The sequence below is a fragment of the Ascaphus truei genome, chromosome 12 (assembly GCF_040206685.1).
Source record: "Ascaphus truei isolate aAscTru1 chromosome 12, aAscTru1.hap1, whole genome shotgun sequence".
NCBI classification, from domain to species: domain Eukaryota; kingdom Metazoa; phylum Chordata; class Amphibia; order Anura; family Ascaphidae; genus Ascaphus; species Ascaphus truei.
Window position 1 is genome coordinate 18,309,299 of NC_134494.1, and position 16,876 is coordinate 18,326,174.

A 16,876-nucleotide genomic window follows, 5' to 3' on the forward strand; every position below is an offset into this window, starting at 1 on the left:
TCTTGATGCATAGGACCTCTCATAATGATCCTCCATAAACCACTCTTTAGTTGGACTGGAGGTGGGGTCCAATAATGCTGGAGACCACAATGGATATTGTAATACGTAGGCCACAAAATCTGAGCAAATATGGATAAATGGGGGGGGGGGGGCGGGGAAAACATCATCTGCAATAAATCATTGTACAATATATCTATAGCTCACAGCGCGCGCACTCTTTCCCCGTGAGTGCGCGCGAGCTATCTCCTGTGTCATAGCGCGTGCACTCCCCCTATGTGCGCGCGCGCTCTCCTGTCTTGTATCACAGCGCGCGCGCGCGCCCTATCTTTCTCCTGTGTCATAGTGCGCGTGCTATCTCTCCCCTCCTGTGTCACAACCCGCACTCTGTACCTGCTAGGGAGCCGCTGTAGCCTGTACCTGCTGCGCGCGCACTCCCTCCTTCGGCGCCCCTCCCAGTCACGGCGCGCGCTTCTCCCAGTCACAGCGCGCGCTCCCGGGATCCGGGCCCGGAGAGAGAGGGGGGAGACGCGGCCGCACCGGGCCCGGAGACACACACATTCATACGTTACACACATACACACAGCCGGGGAGACAAACGCTGGGGTTGTGTACACGCAGGACCCCGGACTCGGCGGCTGCTGCTGGGCTGTACAGGTTGTCCTCGGGTTTTTTTCGGGTGTTCCGGGCGTCGCCCCCTCGGGTGTGAGGAAGATGCCGGCCGTGTCCAAGGGGGACGGGATGCGGGGCCTGGCCGTGTTCATATCGGATATCAGGAACTGTGAGTAACCGGGCAATTAATGCGTGCCAGGGGGTAATTAATGCGTGCCAGGGGTCAATTAATGCGTGCCAGGGGGGTAATTGTTGTGTACAGGAAACCTGATATCAATGGCATAGGGCAATAGATGGGTGAATGCAAGGCAGTGTAATGGGCAGGGGGCAATTGCTGTGTGTGAAGGGGGAGATACAGAATACAGGGGGGAATTGCGGGGGGGGGGGGGGAGAAGGCAAATGCGGCATATTACTGAGCATCATTAATCAGGGGGGCAATTATTGTGTAAGGTGCATGTTGAGGGGTCAGAAACTATAAAGGGGCAAATTGAGGATGCTGGTAGGGAAGTAATTCGGGCGAAGGGGCAATTTGTGTAACGGGGGGCAATGGTTGTAATTAGCTGACGGTTTTATAGTGGTTACAAATGTATAAGGGGCATTTATTTTGTACAGGGCGGGCGTATGTGAGGGGCAGATACTGTGCTTAAGAGGGCAAATATTATACAGACGGCAATTACAGGGCACTGATGATATTTGAAGGACCAGATGTGTTTGAGGGAGACAGTTACAATGTCATGTAGAGGGGGTGATTATTGTGCACCTGGAGGGCAGTTATTGTGTGCCAAGGGCAAATATTATATAGGAGGTCTGTTCTAAGGAAACGGGTGTCAGTAGGCAGACAGGTATTTACTGGGTGCCAACAGGCAAAAATGATGGAGAGGGGCGGTTTAGCTGTGTGATGGGGGCAAATATAGTGGAGGGGGCTTTACTTTGTATCAGATGACATTTGATTGCAAGCTCTTTGGAACCAGGACTGTGTTGTGCTGTTCGCAGCCAGCTGTGCTAACACAATGTACATAGTATTACATCAGAATGCACCATGTTTGAGCGTATTGTGCAATATAGGGCATAATATTACAGTGCAGGGCCATAGGCTCAACACACACAAGTACATAGACTAGATTACAATGTGAGGACTGCATTGTATCAAGCTTTCGAAAGGACACATTTGCAGTGAAGTTGATGCTGATGTTTATTCAATGTACAGATGTAGCAGATGTTCTGACCGCTGTTAATGCAGAATAATGCGCTAAATAACAAATGCGTTACCTCCTTAGCCAATGATTTCAATAGTCGGCGTTAACACACGTTATCAAGTTACTGGAGCGGTAACGCCTTCTACATCTGTACAGTGGGAATTGATGCTATGTGAGGACCTTTTTTTTTTTCTGCTTTTAGTCCGCTTTTTATGTAGATGTGAAAATAAAATGAGGCCAGGCTTTTTCTTTCGTCTAGGACTACAATTAGACATTGAACAGAAATGCGAGCGCTGAAAATAAAATGTAATACTCCCCTTAATTTGACATTGACATTTTGCATCTCTGTCAAGGTATATTTGCTCTGCTTATTTTGTTCTATAAACTAATGGGAATTAGAGAGAGCAGTTATGTGGAGCAATAGGAGTTGTTATAGGGAGAGGTTATATGGAGCAGTAGGAGGAGTTATAGTGAGGGGTTATATGGAGCGATAGGAGGAGTTATAGGGAGCGGTTATAGGGAACGAGTTAAGCCAGCGCTGCGCAAACTTTTTCAACTGCGGCCCCCTTCCTGCTTGCCGCAGCGTTTGCAGCCCCCCTCCCCTTGATGGCACGGCTTCAAATGACGTGTGTCACGTGACCCCACCGCGTCATTTGACCCGCGCACGTGACGTCACATGACCCCGCCATGTTGCCATGGCGACGTGTTGCCGAAGACCCGGCTGCCAGTAGGTAAGTGAGGTTATAGGGGCCTCGCGCCTCCCCAAGCATTAAATTAAATGCCTGGGGGAAGAGGGCGCGGGGCCTCTGTAACAGCCTGTGCCCCCCTGCAAATTATCGCGCCCCCCAGTTTGCGCACCGCTGAGTTAAGCAAAGCATATATTATAATCGGAGAAATGTGATACATTTCTATTCATCTATCTTCATAAATCCAGTGTCAAGGTTGTCTTTGACTAATGATTAAATGTATCAAAAGTAAGAAGCTACCTTGATTATATATACATTTTTTTGGAATAGGAGAGAGATGGGTATAAATTAAACCAGGGAGAAATTGTGCAGAATTTGTCCATGGTTACATTATCAACATTTCCCCTCAGTTCTAGCACCTCCCCGTAGTGTATTACAGTATTTGTTTGAACCCCTTTGGATATGCAGGTATTCTTTTCTCTGTCAACGTTTCAAAAAATATTTTTCCCTCTAGAAATCACATTTACAATCTCTTTTTTTTAACATCCTAAACACACACTTAATGGGGAAATGCAATATTTGCAGCCTTTTGCTTGTTGTTCTCACACCCCAGTTGAGTCTGCCTCAGGTGGATTCCTCAGATGCGAGGAATACAGCATGGAAATAGTTGCACATTTGGGTCAATATGCCCTCAGGTGCTGTGTGCATAACGGCATGACAAGGAGTTTCACCAATACAAAATAATTTGACTTGTGAAGCGTGCGCTAATCCCAGATTACACACATGTAACCCCTCAGCACATAAGGCCCTTTAATGCATCCCAAGCTTGTTTCAGTTGAAAGAATATTTCCTGGAGGTTCTCACTCCAAAATGGAAATACACCCAAGTAAGATCATATTTGATGCAGCGTAGTTTCCTTGTGTATGTATGATTCGCTGTCTGATCCCAGAGATGTATAAAGTGGCAATACCGGCTGCTCGTTCTTTCTCTTACCCCCCCACCCTTTTTTTTTATATAGTCGTTAGTTAAGTGATTTATGTAAGGGGAATGCACCCTGAAATGCAAAATCAATAAAGTTGTTGTTGAAAGCAGCGGTCATGTATAACAAATATGCGTTAGATTTGGAATTTCGTTTAGTAACTGGCTGCCTAAGGCCACGTTTATAGTCCCGGCGAAGTGACGTTGCGTCAAAACAAATTTATTTAATTTGTCGCGTGCGCCTATAGTAGTGACCGAGTCGCCGTCTCTTGTCTCGAACACGATCAGCAAAAATTGCTGCTGCGATGGATGACGCCATCGCCGTAGCAAGGACTATAAGCGCGGCCTAAGTCGTCATTTTTCCCGGCCAAGGAAACCCCCGAGTGATCTTTTAATCACCATACTGTACCTCCAAAACGCATTGAAACCGGCATGTTATAATCTCATGGTGCTTATGATCTGGAAGATAGAAACTCCCTCACAGATTGCAGCAGAGATGCTTCTGCAGCATTTCAGGGCTCATGTGTATAAACAGATTGATTTTTTTTTTTTTTTTGGCATGGAGTGTTGCAGGTGTCCTCCTGGAATGAGAACAACAGTGGTGTGGGAGGTAGTGAAATTGGATATCACTTCTCCCTCCCTTTCTTACATTTTGTCAACTTGCATATGGTGGGCAAAATCTGCCTGTTTTTTTTTTTTTTTTTTTTTTAACCTCCGATGTTGACAAGAAAAAGAAAAAAAGATATTTTTTTTGTGAGGTGTTGATTGAAGCATTTATTTCAGTGACTTAATTTTGGTGTATTAGAACACAAACATGGCGATTTTCGTCCTGTGGCTCTATAGATGATGTTGTGTATAGGGGAGGTGCTATGTATTTACTGTTGGTCAGGAAAGGCATGATTGATTGTGAAGGAATTCTCTGCATTCCACACCCTTCCTCTGGTTTTGACCTTAACCACAATGGGTAGAAAGAGCAAGCTGTGCTCAACAGGAGATGCAGGGAAACCTGGGAATTACTTTTGCATCAGCTTTCTGAAATTGCTCATTAAACAGCTACTTTCAATAATGCACTAGCGCACGCCAAGAGCCTTCCCATTAAGCAGTGGTCTGTAAAAGAAACGTCACTGTCTCTGAGGTGGGTGAACGCGGTTTCGGATCTCGGTGACAGGGTCCCCTTTTTTTATTCCGGTCATTACTTCATCTCCTGGTGTCTCAGGAAATAAACTGCAGGCTCCGCTGGGTTGGTGCTTTGTACACTGGCAGCGCTTGGTGGAAGAAAAAAAATAAAAACACAGAAAACATTTTCGGATTCCGTCAGTAATGGACATCACGTTTGCCAGCAGATAAGAACCACTTGGCCCATTTTCCTATCGACCCCTTTTTGGTCCTTGGATTTCGGATTTAAGATCGCTTTCTGTCTATACCATTCCCAAGCATGTTATCGTTCCCTTATTGTATTAGCTCCTGCCACTTCTGTTGGGAGGCTATCCCATGGATCCACAACTCTTTGAGTTGAAAAAGTTCTTCCTCACACATCCCCTTAGCCTGCCCCCTCCAGAATGACCTCTTATTCTAGCACTCCTCTTTCTTTGGAATATGCTTCCCCCTCCTGTGCGTTGTTGAACCCTGTTATATTAATTACAGTTCCAATGTTTCTTTGGCGTCAACCCAGCACCCTTTAGCCTCACTTAGATATGGAATAACCTCTACTGTGGGGAAGGAGTATGGTACGGTAAGAGGGCTCCATTGGAAGATAATCCTTTTTTTGCCGTTGGCCTTCGAGGCCTACAATTACGTTACAAAATAAGTGAAACAAAGAGATGGCGTTGCACGGGTGAGCGCTTTCACCCGACTGCATACTCCGTCAAGGTGCCAAGCTGGTCTACCGTGACGGAGCCAGCCCGATCACAGATAGCAAAGCACAACATGTCCTACTTTACAACAGATCAGATGGGAGGCAGAGCACAGAGGCTTATGAAAACAGACACCACTGATATTGAACTGCATGTGGACTTAATGTATACAGTATGGCTGCCTGACCCGCCCCGCTTAACCCCTTCAGAGGTTAAGCTGCCAGCAATGCGTTTATCTTCACGTAATGGATTCTTTGTTTTATTATAGTGCAGGAGCGGCCAACTCCAGTCCTCGAGAGCCACCAATAGGTCAGGTTTTAAGTAAATCCCTGCTTCAGCGCAGGTGATGTTGTTATAATAACTGAGCCACAGATTGAGCCACCTGTGCTGCAGCTCTGCTGTCCTTTTAAAACCTGACTGGTTGGTGGCAATTGAGGTCTCGATTTGGCCACACCTGTTTATGGTACGTCGTGTGGCAGCAACAGACTTAATGGTCCATACGTCCCTACTATCTGTGTTAGTATGTGACGCTGTGGGCTGTAGCTCTCCTTCATAAATAATTTGGTTTGGAGAGCTATGAAATGAGCACATTTGAACATTCCGTGTCTAATTAGATTAGGGGAAATAATGTGTTGTTTTTTTTTTTTTTTTTAAAGCAATATCCCCATAGTCTATAAGGTGACAATCTCTCCCTCTACCCCAAAATTCTGGTGCCCAGTTCAATACAGGCATACCCCGCATTAACGTACGCAATGGGACCGGAGCATGTATGTAAAGCGAAAATGTACTTAAAGTGAAGCACTACCTTTTCCCCACTTATCGGTGCATGTACTGTACTGCAATCGTCATATATGTGCATAACTGATGTAAATAACGCATTTGTAACAGGCTCTATAGTCTCCCCGCTTGCGCACAGCTTCGGTACAGGTAGGGAGCCGGTATTGCTGTTCAGGACGTGCTGACAGGCGCATGCGTGAGCTGCCGTTTTCCTATTGAGCGATATGTACTTACTCGCGAGTGTACTTAAAGTGAGTGTCCTTAAACCGGGGTATGCCTGTATGGAAGACTGCACCGCTCACCTGAGGCTCCTAGTGCAGATCTGTATATGCGTAGATTTCCACACTCCCATCGCTTAAAATTGTAAACGCCGGAGTGCTATTTTGATTCATGCACAGAAAACTCAGAGCTGATGTCCTAAAGTGATGGCTCATGTTGTGCGGATTATATTTGTAACATTTCATTGCTTTACTGGCTTCATTTTTGCCGAGTTTCCCCCTGTTTATTATTTCTCTGGCGTCGGCAGTTACCACAGCAACCTAATAACCGTAATAAATATATAAACGCCAGAGGCATTTATTAACCTCCCACTGAGGCAAGTTTCCAGCAAGTGATATCTCCAGAGTTTAGCTACAGAATAAAAATAAAAACGAAGTGGGATTGTTAAAAAAAAAAAAAATAAAAAAAAAATAATGACTGAAAGGAAATTGCTGCTTTTAATATGGGAGAAATACTGATGCAAAATTATTTTTGACAGGGCCTCTTCAATATCACTGCCATTGTGACCGATTTTTATCTGAGCCAAACTCGCTGCTTTTCTCAGCTTGGGGTTTATTTATTAATTTGGTACCAAAATCCATGTTAAAACTGAGAACCTAATATTAACCCTGTTGCAGCCCTCTCTGGCAGTGAAGGGGTTACAAATGTCAGACAAGGCAGGTTGAATTCTTGACACATTACCCAGAAAGCCCTGGCATTTACATCTGCTTACCTACCTCCTTCACCCCCCCCCAATATCCTTTCTGCTTCTTCTCTCTCTCTTCCACCCCCCATCCCTTTCCCAATCCTGACCTTTAGCATCTGCATTCCTGTTGTTATAGTAATGTCCCCACAGAGGGATATACAGTATTCAGTGCTTTGCAGCATTCCAGCACAGAGAGAACACATCCTCAGTAATGCTTCACTGCAGGGCTCTTCTAGCTCAGGCTAAATGTGACTTGTGAAGTGGTCCTGAGTCCCATGGACCATCTGCTTACGTTACTTTCATTGCAGTAGTTCAGGCAACTATGCAATATTTCACGCTCTTTTAGGAAATAAAAATATCGCTTGTGAGCACATTCATGTGTCTGGAAGGCCTCCATTATCTCTTAGCATGCAATGCTTCCGCTGCAGCCAGGGATTCTGGGTAATGAGATGCAAATGCACAAAATGTCGCCTTTTGCTTCTTATCCATTTTAACATGGATCCCTATAAGACTATAACTGCAGTATTACACAGCTTTTTAGTACAACCAGGGTCCAAGAAGTGCATAGCCCGTAACCTACGCACAGATGCACTTTTAGGCTAAGATTCTGAAAATATACGGTGCAGATTAAAAACAAATAAACTGGCAATGTTTACATTGTTATTCTATGTACCAATAGCTTTACTAACTCAACTAACACTAGAATTTGGAGTTTTATAAAACCTTAGTAAAACCAAATATATATTGGAGTTGTGGTAACGGGATTCCTAAAACTTCCATCTATGCCTGTTAAGTAGGTAACGTACTTGGTTTTTGGGTCCTGTACCCATTGAATGAATAGGTGAAGGAGTAGCTGTGTGGTAATGTCACTGCCTGTGGAGGGGGTGAAGCTAGGTTTGGGCAATATACCGAGTAATACCGGGATAATGAGGATGGCCGGTAACTCGGTACTTACCATTATCTATTACCGCGGTATTACTGTCTGCCTAAGGCTGTGCTTATAGTGCCGGCGACCTGACGTCGCGGCAAAGCAAATGTTTTGCCGGCGCGCACGTGCGCTTTTAGTAGAATTGACGCGACGGAGCGGTCGCGATCGCTGGAAGTCAATTTGATTTTTCCAGCGACCAAAGCGTGACGTCTCTGTTGCGTCACCGGCACTATAAGCGCAGTATTAGGCTGAAGCGTGTCCGGAGCTTCAGACTCCAACCCCTGCCGCCTCCGTTCCAGTGTTCCAGCCGCTTCTGCAGAGAGGGGAGGAGGCGGAGGCAGGAGTTCTGTGACAGCTGCAGCACTTAACCATTTACACACAATCTCACAGCAATCCTGCTGGTAATCTCCCTCCCTCTCAACGCCATCCTCTACTCCAAATGGTTTCCCCCCCCCTCTACCCTGCCCCCCCCAGTATCTCATACACCCCTTCCTTCCCCCCGACCCCCAATGGCTCTTAAACCCCCTTCTTACTCCCAATGGCTCTTAATCCCTTCCTAATGTCTCTCAGACAAACTTGGGGAGAAAAAGAGATTAAGAGACATTTTGATGACTTTACATTTGAGTTTTTTACGGGGCATTTATCGCATAAATGATTTAACAATGTTATCGTGGGCATTTGTTTATCTTTCAACCCTAGGTGAAGCTGGTTTGAATCCCAGTGTCAGACCTCCTTATCACCTTTAGCACATCAATCCCCCTGCCTGTGCCTCAGGCACCAAATTGGATTGTCAGCTCTTCTGGAGGGGCTAATTGTGCCTGGAAAATGTTCTGTACAGCGCTATATTGACGGTCAGATATATAGATCTCCCCCATTAGGTGTCACATACGACACCCAGATAGCATGCGACCTGCATACGGACAAGGGTTAATACTGGCGCTCGCAAGCGCTCCCACTTTTCACCTCCGCAAAGGTCTGTCAAATGGACAATATCTTCTCTACAGGATCAAGGATTCATATCCAGCTCACAGGCTGCCCTACTCTTCACCTTTGCAAAGGTCCCTCAAATAAGTTATCTCTCCTCAATCCGTCCCAATATACCATTGCCACGAACAGCACACAAGTGAGAACGTGACTTAGACATGCAACCAGGGTTAATGCACATGACTACTCTAGCCACCAGTCTCATCCGCAAGGAATCAGTGAGTTAATATTAACCCCTACTCAATTGCAAATCATAACCATCCACTGCCACCACCTGGGGTATGCAAATAAGATGTCCAATCAATATTTACAAGGGCCCAAGGTCCCTGTTTATTATAGAATAAACTATGCACTTTCACACACCAAAATCAGTTGTAGCTAAATGTGCCTGAATCGTAATTACTATCCCCAGAGCGTGCAATCCGTTCATTCAGTTCCCAAAGCATTACTTATTAAATGTTTTAATATATATAAAAATACAGTGCTTAGATTGCAGAAAAGGTATTACAAAAAACCTGCAGTTGCAATAAAAGGCAGAACAGCTTCTTAAAATAAAAGGGTAAAACCGAAAATCCTATACTTTAACAAATGCTATGGATTTTCCCCAGACGCCACAGGCTCAGAACAGGAGGTCTCACGTGCTTTGTTCCAAGCATGCCTCTGGTGAGATCTGATGTTCAAAAAGAATGCCCAGTCTTAAATACATTCTTTCCTCATGGCACCAGCATAAGCCCACCCCTTCTGCACGATGCTTTGAAGCTCCTCTGCCCAGGCCAGGTCTATAGAACTTGGTTAAAGCAGTTGACACCTTTGAGTGGGCTATCCAGGATGGACCCCTGCCTAAAGTAAGTCCCTTTGAAGTTCATAGTAGACCAAAGAAACAGTCCTGACCTGTTTCAAGCCCAGCATTTTGTATTTTGCTAAAACAAGTGTAGCTCATTAACCCCCTCAAGCACCAAATGGACTACCTACATAATATCTCATGATATTATCATGACAGAAGGGATCTTCACAGTCCCCTGTATTCACTGATTGACTCTCAGAGCCTTCCACTAATTAGATCAGCTGGTAGAATTACAACTTGGTCATTACTTACATTAAAAAAAAGTGCGTATATACAAATATTTTTTCCGGTTCTCGTCTTTCCTTAGACCAGTGGTTTTGTCTATATACAAAAACAACCACTTTTTATTGGTAAAATGTTATTTGTGATATTTAACTGGAGTTTCTGTAGGATGCCCAAAACAGCAAAAAAAAACCCAGCAGAACCCACAACTTTTAGCTGCTTTCATTTGGGGTGCATGAAGGGTTCGGATATAAATGAGGTTAGAATGCTGCAGTGATGCCAAATATAGTGATTTGAGCTAATTACCAGGAAAGACAAAGTCCTTAATATATGCAGGTTGGATGGGGGATATGATTTGAAACTTTCAAATACATGAAGGGGTTTCAACAAAGTAGTAACTGGAGAAAAGCATTTTTCAGAGAAAGAAGGGGTATGACTAAAGGTCATGTTCTGAAGATGATGGGTGGCAGGCTAAGGGGAAAGGACATCTTCACAAAGGGCAGGGGAATAGTTTCCCAACAGAGGTGGGAGTGGCTAATAAAGTAAGGGGAATTCGAACATGCTTGGGATAGACATAAGGCTATCCTAAGTGTGAAAGGAAGCCAGGGATCATATAATAGGGTCTGAGGCTTTACAGCAGATAGAGGTATGGTCAGACTTGGTGGGCCAAGTGGTTCTTATTTGCCGTCACATTCTACGTTTCTAATTAGGAAGCATTTCCCAGCAAATTCACACTGGTAAAATGACTGAAAACCTAATTTCACATCAGTATTTATCTGGGGCTAAAAGCAACCATATGAAACTAGGATAAAAAAAAAAAAGGTCACGTAAAGGCATGGGCAATTGCTTTCTATTTCTCTGTATTTCAGCTCCAATATGACTTTACCAATATAAGTATTATAATCAATATTATTGACTTTACCAATAATCCACTGGATTCTATGTACCGTAGGTTTTGCTTTGTAAGTGTATAGTGATACTTCCGTTATGTAGGATATCAGTTTATGTACTACGTACTCCTCTGCGTTGTGGCTTGTCCATTTGCAGGCAGGAAAACTGCTGTTTATTAATTTTTATTTTGTGTGTGTGTGTAGCTCTGCTAACATGTCTGTCCTGCTGCCATCCTCTAATGAACATTATACAGAAGAAAATGACAGAATCGGAAACTTGCCTCTCGTCATAATTGCATCAGCGTAAAAGAGCCGCGGGAGTGCAGCAAATGCGATTACACTGTCCTCCCCCGCAGCATTACCTTACTGAGATCATAATCTAGATGCAGACAGAATGCTGGAACCAATTTCTATCAGGGATCTAGGCCCACACACGTCAACGTTGGACAATATCAACAGCAAGACCGCACTCCTTATTACATGCTGTGGTATCAATTATATTTGCTTTATTTTGAATTGGCACAGTTCTGTACACACGCGTGCTTGCAGAACTTACATTTGGGTTTAGATATCGCCAGCTGTGGAAGGAATAGATTTCACATTACAGGTGCCTCTGTCCATCTGTGGTGAGAGGGAAAGGCTCAGTGTGCCATTGGTCTCCCCTGTCACTGCAGTGGGAGGGCCAGATTTGGGGGGGCACACACATTATTTTTTTTTGCCCAGTGCTGGGAGCAGCACACTTCATAGGCCAGAGTCTCTCTTGCTTTTGAGGTAGTTACAGTGCGTTGCCGTGAATTGGTTTATGGACGTGGTTCACCAGGACGCAATCCACCCCAGCCATCTTAAATAAACTTGGATAATATATCGGACTGCACACATCAAACAGATATGCTATGCTGACCATGTTACATTAACTCACCGTTCTCACAGGCCTATTCAGCCCGGCTCCAATAAGCTGCCTGATTTGTTAAGCGCAAGGTGAAAGTAGGAAGAGCCATATTCTGACGGACCTTGGCAGAGTGAAAACAAATCCCTTGAGAAATCCATTTGTACCTTATCCAGCCAAATTAAAAAGGTGATTAGCTGGAGCGTGTAAAGGCAGAAATCTGCACCCACCTGGGCAAATATCTGTGCACATATGTATGTGCGACACATGCTCAACTTGCTGGCCGCTCTTTCCGTTTCTTTTCCTTTCCCAATTTAATTATAAAGAAAGACTGCTCAAGGGTGGGAATCTTAAACTGTGACCACGCCTAATGTAGGGAGGGGGTGTTATCATTAAGGGTAAAACATATATACAGAGAAGCGACAGACCCTTATTAAAGATGTGTACACCTGTGCAATGTGAAAATACGACATTGGGTATTAGAGGACAAGGATGCAATTCGGCTACAATATAATACACACATTTACATTATAGTGTATTGTATTATTATTATTATCGTTTGTGAAGCACTAACATATTCCGCAGGGCGGTTAAGTGACATCCTTGCATAAACAGAATGGCTTACAAACAAGCACAAACAGATTGAGAAGGTAACGAGGGCCTTGCTCCTGAGAGTTTATAATGTAGCGGGAATAAGGGGCAAAATTAAAACCAAAGGTAAAGTGGCTGCTCGTTCTGGGATGGAGTAGTATACACTCTAATTAGCTAATCAAAAATAATAAATTTTTATTCAATATAAAGTAAACATTGTAAACACTGAAAATAATTAAAACCTAAAGGGATGCGCAATGAGAGACCAAATATATAGGTATCTCTGTTTGTCAGATGGCATAGGTATATTAACCCCTAACAAGCCAAATATGCTGGATGTATCCTGCAATCAGTGCCAGATATAAGTTATACACCCAAACGTTTAGTGCAGTGTTTGTGATGTTACAAATACAAACCCCTATGGGGCTGAGGTATGGAATGTAGGGTAATCTTGCCAGATGTAATAATTAGTGCTCAATCATGTTATATCATATTGTATGCTATATGTTGTATGTACAACCGCACTAATAGTGATGCAGATATTTAAGTGAAAAACAGGGTGCAATAAATGACACCCTAGCAGTAATATATAGGTAACCGACCCAGCCACACAGGATCACAATTCAAATATCAGTAGTTCCTGTTGAGGATATATCGCATGGGGTCTACACATGGTACCAGATAGTTTCTGCAAGTCTGTACTCACTCGTAATTGCTGTCGTCCATGGCAGGATATTATTCAACCCTCGTATACCTAGCTCTAGCTAGTGGGATCCACATTGGTGGCCCACATCTTGGTTAAACTACACAAACAACTGTACTCCGGCAGACAAGGACAAAACACCTGTGTGTTTGTCGCGCAACCGACGTCACTGTGACGTCATCCCGACGCGTGTTTCCCCGAAGAAGTTCCGTCCCTTAGGAACATATAGCATACAATATGATATAACATGATTGAGCACTAATTATTACATCTGGCAAGATTACCCTACACTCCATACCTCAGCCCCATAGGGGTTTGTATTTGTAACATCACAAACACTGCACTAAACGTTTGGGTGTATAACTTATATCTGGCACTGATTGCAGGATACATCCAGCATATTTGGCTTGTTAGGGGTTAATATACCTATGCCATCTGACAGAGATACCTATATATTTGGTCTCTCATTGTGCATCCCTTTAGGTTTTAATTATTTTCAGTGTTTACAATGTTTACTTTATATTGAATAAAAATTTATTATTTTTGATTAGCTAATTAGTGCATCACTAAGGGATCTTTCCTCTCCGATTTGTATATATATGTTATTATCCCTGATGGCCCCTTTTAGATTGTAATTATCTTTAGCTGAGCAGGAAGTCCCCTCCCCCCTTCCCTCATGGAGTAGTATGCCTCAGGTTTGGGAGTGTGGATGTTAGGGGTTTGTTAGTGTGGAGTTTGGTACATATTGTAACAACATTGTATCCTTGTTCTCTGTAGTCTGCTCCCTAAGGCCATACCAAAATCAGCCGGCGATGCCGCGCGGCTCAAAGACAACATGCTGAATTCCAATGAAAGTTGAACATACGGCAGACTGGAGAGCAGACATGGGATTTTGTTCTTGGCTTGCGACGGCCGCGTCACGTGAGCGGTTAAGCCAATGAGAGTGAACCGCTCACGGCCACGCCTCCCTATCTCCTCCGGCTGCCTCCTGACTTCGGTTCAGCATGCCGCTTTGCCGTATCACAGCGGTGACGTCACCAGAGGGGCTACCGCCCTGTCGGAGCTTATATAATCGCGGTCTTACAATGCCTTGTGTAATATTTTCACATTGCATAGGTGTGTATCTTTAATAAGGGATTGTCTCCTTTATTTTTTATATATACTCCTCTCCTCCCTCTCTCTCCGCACACACCTCCCTTTTTTTTTTCTTTCTGTCCTCCTCTACAAATAGAAACAGCGTTTGGTGGAGGATACGAACATCGTGGCACCACTAGTCTCTGCCCATAATCTTTCTTTTTCTCTCTCCCTCTGTCTTTTTCTCTCCTTTACCCCAATCTCTGTCACTCTTTCTCACCTTGCTATAATTGAAGCCAGTGCAAAGGAATAGAAGAGGACAGGCTTCAGGCAACCTACATCCAGAAACGTCCTTGGTTTGTGTTCAGTGCAGCTGTCGCCTCCCTTCACATCACATTTACGAAGTGCTGCAAAGACGTCACCTTTCTGCAAGACAAAAGCTGGTTTCACTAATTCAAGAGGGGTCTGCAAACACACACTTCTCTGCAGCACAAATGGGGTGAAAGCTACCACCCCCATTGATTAATTCAAAACAAGGATGCTACACATACAGTAATTGATGTTGCTTGGTAAAGTGTGTATAAGCTTTGATCTTTCGATGTGGTAAGGTTATAAAGCCAAGTAATAGTTAAGCATATTCTTGGTGACTTGCTATGATGAATACGTTTGTGATGGAGGCTGAAACTGTTGCTAAACGGGTGTAGTAGCTACATCAGTGATTTCCAACCTTTTTTGTTTGGAGGAACCCTTGAAGTATTTCGAAAAATCTCGGGGAACCCCTATCTGGCTGACACATATTAGGTTTGACAGGGGTCAGTCACAACATTTCACACCTCACGAGCCACCTCTATTTCCCACCCTCTACCCATGTATTTCTCTCCCATCCATCTCACTAACTCTCCCCCCTCCCGCCTCGCATGTATTTATCCCTTGCGTCTCACTCTTACTCCCTCTCTTCCTCACTCCCTCCTGCTCCCCTCTCTTCTCTCACTCGCCCCTACCTTCCGTCAATTACCCCATTTTCTCTCAATCCACCCTACAAAATGCATACCAAAAAACCCCACCCCCAGGGGGGGGTGTCGGTGTCTGTGGTCCATAGGAGGAACCCCTGAGACTGCTTCAAGGAGCCCCAGGCTTCCACGGAACCCTGGTTGGGAATCACTGAGCTAGCTAGTTAAAATGAGTGTTTGTGGGGGAACCTGACACTGCCGCTGTTATCAGCCATGGTTCTCCATGGCGCAGAGCTCAGTGCAGGTGAATAAGTGAACGTGGAAATGCGACTCCGTTGCCTTTTAAATCAAATTCCCGTCCGTAGTCTGTTGACAGGAAACAGCTGATGGGTACTGCTTGGAAATTGTTCTCCGGAATATCACAGTACCATGGAGAAGACAAGAAACAAAAGGGAAAGTGTGTGTGTGTGTGTGTGTGTGTGTTAATTTATTGGAGAATAGTGTCTCCCAAGTGCCACTCACACTTTGTCTATCTTTGTCTTCAGCGTGTAAGATTTCAAATCTTGTGGCAAACTCTGCCTCCCTCTGTTGCTTAGGTGATTCTATCTCTTGGTAATGGACCTCCCTACCCTCTCCATAAACGGAGAGTGTATATATAGTATAATAATGTTTTCATACATTATTATACACATACAATTTGCAGTTTCTCACAAATCTCTGAGCATGTGAGCAAGCACATATAGAGGCTTAGGCGTGGTCCCCGGTGGCTGCTGCAGCGCCCGCTATGGCGGGGACAAGAGCTGGTCCTCAATGGGGCCGGGCCCGCTGCGAAGGGCGGCCGCGCGGGAGTTTTTCAGACATACATTAAAATTGAGATCAGACCTTGCCACACCCCTGGCGGTTCAGCCAATGAGGGCGAACCTGCCGGGTGACATCATGGCCACGCCCCCCCCTGTCTTTCCCCCTGCAGCTCTCTGCAGACTGGGGAACTCGGCTGCACGCGCCACCAGCCTGGCAGACGCGTGCCGCGCAGGCAGTGGGGCCGTAGTCTTACTTCATGGACCGTATTCCAATATCCATTGTACACCATTTTTATTGTTGTATAAGAGGTGTCATTGGGTGATTTAATACCACAATCGGATACGTAGGATTAGCACCGATTGTATGTTTGTTCCTCTTCGTTATAGCTGTGCAGTGGTAGCTAGTTAGGATGTGTCTGTAGGGGGAGGCTGACACTGTCGCTGCCTGTACCATGCAGAACAATATCTGCTGCGCTAGCATCCTTCAATACAGAGCCGTTTGAAGCCTCTTATCTATAGGAGCTCTGGGTGGGGTGACTTATGACCCAAGACTTATCTGTGGCCAGACAGGAGGTATCCCTCCCTACAGACACGAGACTGTTAAGAAGCAGAGCTCTGGAGCTGAGGAGGCCCCGGGGGTAGCAATGATCTCCGGAGCACAGGGCAGCAGTTTACTTACACCAAAGAGCTACTGTCGGTTGTATAGGGAGCGGTATTATCAGCAGAAAGAGAAAGGCAGTTATGTCACTTTGTAGATCATTGGTAAGATCATGTCACCTAGATGGTGTTCAGTTCTGGAGACCAAATCTTCAGAAGGACATGGAGAGTGCAAAATAGGGTTACTGAATGGTGCATTGCCTACATCCTATAACTTATTGGGAAGAGTAAAGGCCCTCCACTTGTACAGCTTGGAGGAGATAGGGGGATGTGCTTTTAAATAT

At 44.8% G+C, this 16,876-nt stretch overlaps 1 protein-coding gene across 4 annotated transcripts in view; it reads left to right on the forward strand.

The window, feature by feature from the left end:
• Positions 1–430: 430 nt before the first annotated feature.
• The window catches only part of AP2A2 (adaptor related protein complex 2 subunit alpha 2), a 57,442-nt gene continuing 40,996 nt past the window's right edge, over positions 431–16,876 (forward strand). The window contains exon 1 of one of the 4 annotated variants that reach the window (XM_075566865.1): positions 431–778. In XM_075566865.1, coding sequence (XP_075422980.1) covers positions 712–778 — 67 coding nt within the window. In that variant the 5' untranslated portion in view covers positions 431–711. The remainder of the gene's footprint in view (positions 779–16,876) is intronic. The other 3 variants (XM_075566866.1, XM_075566867.1, XM_075566868.1) reach the window with 3 other exon arrangements.